The sequence below is a fragment of the Anser brachyrhynchus genome (genome assembly GCF_964034855.1).
Source record: "Anser brachyrhynchus genome assembly, chromosome: 20".
Lineage (NCBI taxonomy): Eukaryota > Metazoa > Chordata > Aves > Anseriformes > Anatidae > Anser > Anser brachyrhynchus.
Window position 1 is genome coordinate 10,860,745 of NC_137713.1, and position 10,141 is coordinate 10,870,885.

General features: G+C 47.5%; 1 protein-coding gene and 1 long non-coding RNA gene across 3 annotated transcripts in view; one reads left to right on the forward strand and one right to left on the reverse strand.

The window, feature by feature from the left end:
- The first annotated feature begins 1,044 nt into the window (after positions 1-1,044).
- Positions 1,045-10,141, forward strand: part of GALNT17 (polypeptide N-acetylgalactosaminyltransferase 17) — a 208,435-nt gene continuing 199,338 nt past the window's right edge. The window contains exon 1 of one of the 2 annotated variants that reach the window (XM_080562705.1): positions 1,045-1,697. In XM_080562705.1, coding sequence (XP_080418831.1) covers positions 1,460-1,697 — 238 coding nt within the window. In that variant the 5' untranslated portion in view covers positions 1,045-1,459. The remainder of the gene's footprint in view (positions 1,698-10,141) is intronic. The other variant, XM_080562704.1, reaches the window with a different exon arrangement.
- Positions 5,135-10,141, reverse strand: part of LOC308180682 — a 51,402-nt gene continuing 46,395 nt past the window's right edge. The window contains exon 2 of the long non-coding RNA XR_013941124.1: positions 5,135-9,178. This is a non-coding gene — a long non-coding RNA (uncharacterized lncRNA). The remainder of the gene's footprint in view (positions 9,179-10,141) is intronic.

Here is a 10,141-nt window from a genome sequence, read left to right on the forward strand (position 1 = left end):
GCAAAAAGCTTTCACCGTTTTCAGGAATATCTGAGGTAGAGGAAGCTTCATATCTTTAAAATCATTCACAGTTTTACCCTCTTTACCCTCTCAGGTGAAAGCCCTGTAAATGGGAGCGTGGATGACTGACCGACTGCCTTATTTCAACATCTGTCTACAGGAAATGTGCCTGACTCCCTTTTCTTTGGGATTGTAGCAGCATCCTGGATCTTAAGGTAGAAACCATAAAGGGTTGCACATACAGTAAGTACTAAGTTTAAACTCCCAGTCCTTTAAAGCAATTTTAGGTTTGTTTCCATGGCATTTTTTCCCCTTTTTTAATTATGGCTTGAAGGTGAGAGGGGATATTCTTGCACCTCGAGAAGGTGCCTTGTATGATCCAATGAGTCAGTGTTTGAGCTTCTAATCCATTTTCATGTCATCGTTCTGAAAAGCAGGGCTGACTGTGGCAAACTGATAAAGCTCTAAAGAGAGAGGCTTACTGCAGCTGTTCTGTTCGTAGGCGCCCTCTCGGATGAGAACTTTCAGTATTCTGGCACTGAAATGTTGGACTTGAATTCCTGTTTGTGGTATTTAGCGTTACAGCAATGTAAACCTGGGAGCGCAGGTGATCGGAGCTGACCACCTCGGTGCTTGATGCAGAACGTTTGGGGAGAGAGGGGAAAGCAGGACGGTCTGCAGCTCGTGATTAAACGTTTGTGTGCGGACAGCCTCCATCCATGTGGGACACACAGCGTCCATCGCGGGAAGCCGCAGAGCCAAGCTGGGGCAGGGACCCCGCGTCGGGCCGGGGGCGCCTGAACCCCCCCGGCACGGAAACTTTCCGAGCAGCCCCTGCACATCCCAGCCAGCCGGGGCGTTACGGCTCGGGGCAGGCCGGGGGGAGCCCGAGGGGCTGGTGTGAGGGGGTACGCGCACACCGACCCCTCCGGCCGGCCCCGCCGCCAGGCCCGGCCCGGAGCCTCTCCCCCGAGCGTGCGCTGAGAGGGGCGGGGGCCGCTCCGCGACCGCCCCCAGCTCCCCGCTCCCCGCCCCGCCGCGCTGCGGCCGGGAGGCGGCGGCTGCGGCCGGGGAGGGCCCGAGAGGGGCCGGGAGGAGCCGTGCGGGAGCGAGGAGGGAGCGGGAGGAGCCGCGAGGGGCCACGAGGGCCATGCCCCCACCCCGCACCGCGCCGCCGGCGGAGGCGGGCGCGGCGCTGCCGCAGGGCGCCCTGCGCCGGGCATGAAGTTACGGCGGAGCGGGGCGGGCGGCGCCTCCCCCGGGCGGCCGTAGCCCCGGGGCGGGCTCGGCACAGCCTCGGCGGCCGCCCCGCAGCTCCCCGCAGCTCCCCGCAGCGCGGTGCCGGTGCCGGAGCCGTGCCGGAGCCGAGCGATGTGCGCGCCGCGGCCGGCACCTGCCGCCCCGCTCCCCTAGCGCCTGCTGGCAGCGCGGCGGCTGGAGGTGCCCCTCGGGAAGTTTGATGGCTTCTTTGCGGAGAGTCAAAGTCCTGCTGGTGTTAAACCTGATCGCGGTGGCTGGCTTCGTCCTCTTCCTGGCCAAGTGCAGACCCATCACGGCCAAGAGCGGCGACTCTTTCCACGACGTCCATCCCAGGGCAGAAGTGGTCAACTTGACAGCCCACGGCATCGGCTCCATCCAGGATGCGGTGCTGAAGAGGCTCTCCCTCCTGGAAGACATAGTCTACAGGCAGCTCAATGGTAGGAGTGCGTCTGCTTTTAATGCCTTTTGGGCACGGATGGGAGCGTGAGCTGAGGCAGAGAGCGAGCGTGACGATTTCTTGAAGTTTTCGTGCTAGAACTGTGCCCTTTCCCATGTTATCGTGAACACGGAGCTTCAGCTGACTGAATTGATTCGCAATCTGATTTCCAAGTTCTGTTCGTGTTAAAGGCTCAGAGTACCTTGCACAGGATGGGAGGAAAGCATAATAACATAATGCCGGCTTTCAGGTTTGTAGTACTGGCCAGGAAATTACAGTGTCATGATTTCTACATCAAATGAGAAGGGTGTTCAGTGGCCAAATAAAGGGTTGGAGCAGCACGGCTTATATTGATTGAGGGAATGGCTTTAACCACTGCCGAGCTGTCCTTTTTGGACGGATCTTTTAAATGGCTAAAGCACATTACGTTGTTGGAGTGCTGAAGGTCAGAAAGCAAATTGCACTTTCTGTAATAAGTTAAGCAAACAATTCAGTATTTCCTATGGCTTAGCCTTGACAGCTGCTAATTAAAACCTCAAGTACTGCTTCTCTTTATAGTGTAGCGAAGGGATTTCTATTAAAATCTCACCAGGTTCAGTAGTTGTGAAATGTAGAAAGGGAGTTTTAAAGATGCCGCGTGGGATAGAGAAACATGCTGTAAAGACGTAAGAAATCTAGGTGAGCTATCTAATTAAAACACTGACTGTGGAAGCTAATTTTTTTAAAAACTGTTCCCCATAGATTCACAACTGGGAATGTGATCTCAATCAAGTCTTCCACTTCTTCCTTCGCATCTCTGTAGCTCTAAACGACTACCAGCTTTTGTATTGCAGAATTAGCAGAGTTAGTGTTTTTGGCAGTGGCAGTGCGATTCCCTCCCTGACTTTTGAATATGAAGCTAATGCATGATTCCGTGCTGCGTTCAGCTGAAAGCCGGCGTGCATCGTGTCTCTGTGCTGGATCGGAGCTACTGCTGCTTGCGCTTCAGCACCGAGGATGTGAGGCAGGTGGGGGAATGCAGCGTACTCTTCCTGGTGTCTGATAGTTGTCTTGGTCAGCATCTGTGCTTTGCTGAAGGCGCTGTATGAAAGGAGAAGCACTCAGCGGAGCAGGAAAGTGTTATTTATACTGTTACTTTATGCACTTGCATGCAATGCCTGTCCTGTCCGTGAGAACAGCTAGCATCACAAGATGTTGAGGCAGCACTGTAGGGTGACAAACAAGGTGAAATGAAAGAACGACAAGGGATAAGGTGGAGAAGTGTGCGTCATGTACAAGGAAACTGAAACTCAGTGCTGGTGGATACTGCTCAGGGCAGAAGTTTCCAGGAAGGTTTAGCCACTTTACCTAAAAAGGGGCGATAGCTGCAGTTCAAGATAGGAGACCACATGCTGGGACTGTGGTATTGGACCTATAATCATGATGCCATCTACCAGCCCCCAAATTCAGAGGGAGAGCTGAAATCATAAGCTAGTGCTCTTCTGTGGAGGTAAACAGGAGGGTCCCCGCTCTGATGTGCTCTGAGGGATGCTTTTAGAGCTAGCTGGTGCGCGAGGGCAGCTCTGGATGTGCCGTGTCGGCGGGAGGCTGCTTAGTGCTGCGGAGCAGCTGTGCACCTGGAGAACAGGGGAGGCAGAAAGGTGGCAGATGCATTGCCCGTATCACAAATGTTTTCTTAGGACAGGCAGGAAGCTGAGCACATAAATACAATGTCTTGCCTGGCCTCTGCGTGCTGGGGTGATTTATGGCATTGCTGATGAGTCCGGCTGAAAAATAGCTCTGGTGTAGCAGTTACGTAACTTTGGGCCAAGTGTATATTTGGTACGTGTGATTTTTAGAGAAAGTACCATGTGCTCTGTTCCCTGAGATGTCTGTGTTGTGCTTCAGCAAGGCACGGGTTCAGAGCATGATGCGGGAGGGCTGTGTGAACCCCGTCAGCACCCCCAGCTCCGAAAGGATGCAGCCACAGCCAGGTGTGCTGAGACAGTCAGTGGGATGGAGGATGCGGAGCAGCTGGACCAGCTTCCCTGCCAGGAGTTTGCTGAGCCCCCATCGGAGCTCGGTCTTCTCCTGGGTGCTTGTCGAATAGTTAAAGCTGAAATCTTAGTGTCTGTGTGAAGTGCGCAGATATGAGCTCATTTCATTTTTTCTCTTTTTAGGATAGGAAAGTAGCATGCTGGTGACAAGTGCCAAACAAAGCCCGCCATATGCTCTTCGACAAGTTCCCTACACAACGCGTCCACCGAGAGAATTTGTTCTGGTGCTTGAAGTTGTCTTTAGTTTTCAGTCTGACCTGTGGTTTAGCATGTATGAAATGTTTTAGTATCCTGTAGCATAGCACAAGGGAAGCCTGCAGCTCAGGGAGCGTTGGGAAATGTTCGGCCAAAGAGAGAAACTGAAACACAGTTTGGGTGGAATCAGCTATGGATTTTTGTCTGTGTTACAGGACTTGGCTGGATTTCAGTGCGAGCTGAAGCCATCTTTAAAAAAGTGAATTTTTTTAAAGGCTGCAATTCTGTAAAGATCAAATGAGCAATCTGATCATGCCATTGCTCTGTTTTTAGTTTTCTGAATCGTGGTATAAAACATATCAGAAAGAACAGCTCTCTCTGGTATGGCAACCCTCATTTTATATGTGCGCCTGTTTATTTCTGTGCTGGCTATAAAAGCAAGCTAAACAACACTATATGCCTCTGGTCTGGTAAAGGAGTGATTTTACACAATCATTCCTTTTGAATGATGTTCCTCTGCATTGCCATTCTGGAAACAGCACCAGGATGGATCTTACTCCTCAGAGTAGATGCTCTTTGTGCACAAACAGCTGTCCCAAACGTGACCTGATCTGCAGCCCGCAGTGACGTCTCATTTTCCAGGTGATGCATCTTGCTGGTCTTGTAGTGTTTGCTGGCTGCAGTTAGGTGGCTTTGTCATTGCACAACCACGGGATGCTTGTTTCAGATGCTGGAGGAAAAGAGCACTGTAGGAATACTGAACTGGGCTGGGGATTGGCGATTAATTGCATCAAATGTTGCCCTTGCTTAGTTTTTGCCTTGGAGTCATTCGTACAGAATCTGTGAGAAGACTTAGACCTGTGCAAATTTGTCTTTTCACTTTTTTTGGCCTAAACCTGATTGAAAACTATACGCGTGCTTTGTTCTTTTTAAAAATTTATTATTGCTCCTTAGTTCATTGCACAAGTCTTGTGTTTTTTGCCTCTTGATTTTCTGTTGTTCTTTGCTCATCTCTCATCAGATGGCTCCCACAGTCACAAAGAAGTATGTGGGTGACCTTTGAATAGTCTATTGAAATGGAGGTTTTTGTTTGGGCACACGCTTATCTCAGAATTCAGAGGATTTTTAATTTCTGTAGTCATTCTGTGGATGGAATTTTCTTGTTGAGCAGATGTTAACAGAAAGCTAATGAAGGTCTGAAAGGAACGTGTGCATTTTATTCTGGGTATTAACCACAACTTGTCTTTTTGATTCAAACGTTGTTTTTTTTTTTTTTTTTTTTTTTAATGGTGGCATTTACATAAGTGAAAATTGTGGTCCAGATTACCTCCAACTTCATGGAGATTCGCACAAATGAACATTCAGTTTGGGTCCTTGTTCACAAAGAGGGGACCTCTGTGCCTATGTAAAAGGCAAACTAGTTAGCTAGGGAGGAGCTGGAATAAAGACTCAGAAGAGTGCAGTCAGTATCTGCTGCAACCGTACGCCCCCTGAGAAGTGCTGGGGTAAGGTTCTTTGATTTACCTACCTTGCCCCTTTGGGGCTATTGCTGAATCCCACTTATGACCAGGAGGAATTCGAGAAATGTGTTTGTAGGATCCTGAAACCACAAAGGCAGGTCAAACTTCTTAACACCAAATTGCTGTGTCCTGAGATCAGTGGCATATATGATGAGTGACGTGATTTGAGGAAAGCTACAGCTTACCTGAAGAGACAGCTTACAAAGATTTTTCTCACTATGAGATCCTTCTTGATGGGATGTGTTGCACGGTGAGTAGCCGCTCGTCTTCCCTCCTGCAAGCAAGAGCCGTGGGGGAATTGCCCAGCTGGCTTTGTTTGGCTGTTTCTTCTTCCTTGAGCTTTTGCACTTCTCTGCTCCACTTCCCTTCATCCTCTTGAGGGTGAGCTTGATCCCAGCCTGGGTGTGCAAAAGGGAAATGTTCGCAGCAATGCAGGATGTGTTCACTCTGAGACAGAGAGGATAAGGCTGCTGCGTGCCTTTGGCAACGCCTGCCCAAGGTAGGAGGTGCGTTAGGAGGTTGGGTGTCGCCCGCCAAGATGCTGGTGGGATGCGTAGGGCCCATAAGCAGTTTCTCTTAAGTGTGCAGAGTGCCAGGGCTGCGCTGATGAATGTTCATGCCAGGCACAAGGATATGATTTTGTGTGTTAGTTCGTGGTGTTTTTTTTTTTTTTCTGTCTTGTCCCTGTCCCTCTGGGTCTGATCCTACACTAAAGTGGGCAATCCGAACCCTGCTTGCCAGATGCTCTTGAAGTCAATGTAGGAACAGTGCAGTCATTGAGTAGTGCTGCCTGTAGGAGAATAAGAATCGCAGGGGGGAGTTCTCCAAATAAACCCCAGTTTTGCCTGTGGGGAAGCCATCACCCACGTCTGCCATTGCTAAGCACCCTGAGCAAATACCAGTAAATTAGTTCTGCTGCTCACGGGCTATCTGAGGCAGTTATTTAGCCACCTCCCTGGTGTGCTGGGGTAAACATCTGCATGGCTACTTGAGCCTGTTCAGCAGAGCTCCGGGTTGTGGGTTAAAGCCTCCAAGGAGTGTGCAGGCTGCGAAGTCCCCGTCCAGTGCTTTTTGGCTGGTGCACAGCAAGAGCTAAACCTAGCGAGCAATCAGCTGCCTTGAAGTCAGTTAGACAGGAATGATGTGGTATCTTTCGGAGGAGAGTGGAAAAAAACAAATTTCAATATCAAAGTTCTTTACTTTGTGCTAAATATTAGTAAGACAGAGAGCGCTCTGAAAGGACACTGCTGACTCACCTGAAACTTGTCATTTAATTTTTACTTTTTAAACTCACAAGAGATGATGTACAAGATCAGAAGGAATAAAAGGTATTTGCAAATTGCTGAAAAACATCACTGGCGTTGCTAGAGTGGCCAGCAATGAAGAAGTGCTGGAGTGGAGCTGGCCAGAAAATGGGTGATCAGAGTTTTCTTTTTATTTTCCCCGTGCACTCAAGAAGTCCACAAAGTAGACTGCTGCTGTAGCAAATGTTAAAAGTTGAAGAAGAACTTCAAATTCCGTGTCAGTTAAATAAGCCTATGTTCATTTTTTTAAACAAGCTTGCATCTGTGCTTTTGCACACAGAATTATTTGCACATGCTGAGATATGAACAAGTGCATGCCAGCAGCCTCCATGCACACAGATTGTGCTCTCGTCTGCTTATCCAATTAGGAAATTAACTTTGTGGGGGTTGCATATGGGCATGGAGGCAGATACTGAAACACAGCCTTTTGCGTGGTCTTACTATCCCTCTTGTGAAGTGGCACTTAATTAACTTAAAACACTTTAGAGATACGTGGATTTACTTCCCATAAGAATAAGATAATGCTTATCTTCTATAACACTTATCATCTTCAGAGTACATTACAAACTTAGCTAACTACCAAGTATAGAAAATTATATATGTAAATAAAGCAGATTAAAAGCTGTTCCATCAGCCATTTAATAGTATGTAGTAGTGTTACACCCATAGATTAGCAATATTAAAATTTCCTTACAGGTAGGTAATATATAACTAAAGCACTAAGAAATTCTCTGATTAAGATAAGCAGCTGAATGTAAAAACTGGAGAGTAGAGAAATGCTGTTTATAGGCGGAATGGGCCAAGCTTTAATCACGTTAATGAAATCTATGAAGAGCAATTTTGATTTGGAGCACAGCCTTGCTGGGCAAAATCCTTTGATATAAGAAATGATGATGTAGAGATAAAGTATACAGTGATATGCTGTGGTGGATGTGAGTGTTGTATTAACTGATGGTTATCACACAGGATCTGATATACTGTTTTCCCGGTCTATTCCACTGCCATGATGTTTTTGAAGTAGAAACTAGATCATTTTACATAGCCTTATGTAGCAACCTGATAAAAAATTACAGCTTTAATATCAATTGTATACCTAACAGATTTGGCTATCTTCTTCTCCATTGTGAATAATGCAAATTATCCACATTCGGTACATGCTTTTAAAAGTTCTCAGCCTAAGTCGGTAACTGCTGGAGCGTGGTCTGCAGAGAGAGTCTTCAGGCACCTGAGAGCTGCTGCCTGTAAGTTATCCTTATCAGGTCCATGGAAATTGCATCTGATACTGATCAAAGAATGAATAAAACAATAAATACTCTTTGGAGAAATAATAGAGTTAAAAGATGAAGCTTCAGATAGTCACTTAGGAAGCATCTGGAAGCTGAGACGTTAACGTGACATTTAGTTTACAACCCGGCTGACTAGGAACTGATAGATAATTTTTGTTTTCGATAGTTGTTTGGCATCATCAACCGAATATTCACTGTCGTTGGCAATGAATGAGTAATAAGCCACTAACACGTTTATCATGCAGAGACAACACAGGAATCATGAGATGCAACAGCAATGACTAGAAAATAGTGACAATGTTGGTATTTTATTCTTGCATATTAATTCGTGTCTGCCTGACTGGAGAAATGGAACCTTAGCTCAATAATAAATTTTGCAAACATACGTTAGATTTAGGCTACCAAATGAGTTACGAGAGCTTGCAGAGGTTTATTTTTAAGGATACAGAAAAATCCGAAACAAAGCACAAAAAACAGGTGCTGTAATTATTATGTGAATTCCTGTATTATTTCCCAGCCTCAGTCCCAGTCAGTAGTGAGCTTAGTAAGAGACATTTGGAATTGGATGTATTTGGCAAAACACGGGCATGTAGTGACATTTCAGCGCCCGAAGGCATCCTGCCCGGCTTCCAGCTGCCACTCCAGAAGGGCACGACTCTGCTGTCGGTGGAGTGTCACATCTGCTGGGCTCGCGCAGCATCTTGGATATCCCGAGGCCTTTCGAATGGCAGCAGGCATTGCTTAGACAACAGTCCCACGCTTGTGCCTTGGAGATCTTCCGCTTTGGTCAGAGAGGACAGACAGACGAAGCTGGCTTTAGGCGTATGCTGCCAATGCGCTTGGATTTTGGGGAGTCCTTCTGCTGTGATGTTGGCCGCCATTTTCCCTCATTACTTCTCTCCTGGCAAAAGTTGCACATTTCCTATGTGGAAATGCTGCACATAACATGTGAGCAAAGCTGCTGGTTAGTAAGGCATAGCACAAAAGAGAACAGAAATGAGTGTTCTCAGGTAATTAAAAAGGTTCTACTCATTTTGTGATTTATGCCACTAATCTTTATATAAAACTCAACAATCTGGTCCAGATGTTACGGCGGGCTGGCAGGCTGCTCACTCACAGCTCCTGCAGATGCGCTTGGATCCTGGGGTAGGTGAGGACATTCTGCACGTCAAAATATTAAACTTAAAAGGGAGACGTTTTCTGCAAGATGTTCGCATTGAAGTCTGTAAGCAGCTGTTCAAACTGAACGTGCACGGTATTGACCCTACCGATCAGTCAACAGCAGCGATTTGACTTCAGTAACGTATCCTAGTGGTTCAGTATTATTTTCCCTAAACAGTTTTGGGAGTACTAGCAACTGCATTCTAGCCCCCAATCCCCATGGTCAAATTTCTCCAGGAAATTGTCGAATGCTTTTACATTTTATTGCTACAAGCATGGCTAGCTCTGCCTATAAATCTAATAGCTTATCGACCCGCATTCTGACATTCACTGACAGTTATCTAAAAATAATGCGGTAATGATGCAACGAGAGCCCCACGCACCACGCTACGTTAAAGGAGAGTGCTATGCAGAGCCTCGCGCTGCTGACATTGAGCAATTACACGCTGTGCCTCCGATGCAGCCTCGTGGCTTTGATGCTTGCGTTGGTGGGGAGATGCAAAGTTATCTGAAGAAGAAAGACAATTCCCTGAAATCAGGAGTGAGTTGGAGAAGATCACAGCGCGTGCCTTTTCCTATTAAAATAATCCTTATCTGTACTTGTCTGCATGTTAGTGCGAGGAGTAGCGGTTCCTGTGGTGCTGCCCTCCCTGGCATTCACTCGGATGCCCAGTACCCACAGCCCGTGAAGCTGTCGGGTGTCTGCCGTATCACAGCACTTGGTCGGGCCTGCGATAGGAAATACCCGCAGTGTCACGGTAGCTGTAATACAACGGTAATACGAGAACTCGTGGTGAATGGATTTTGTAAAATAGGGATCTTCCCGGGTTGCATAACCCAGGCTGTTCTGTAAGGGCACTGCTCCTCCCCCGATAGGGAAATGGAAGATCTCTCAAAAGCCAGGGCTGTGGCACGCAGAGTAACTCCCCGTGCCTTGTCGTAC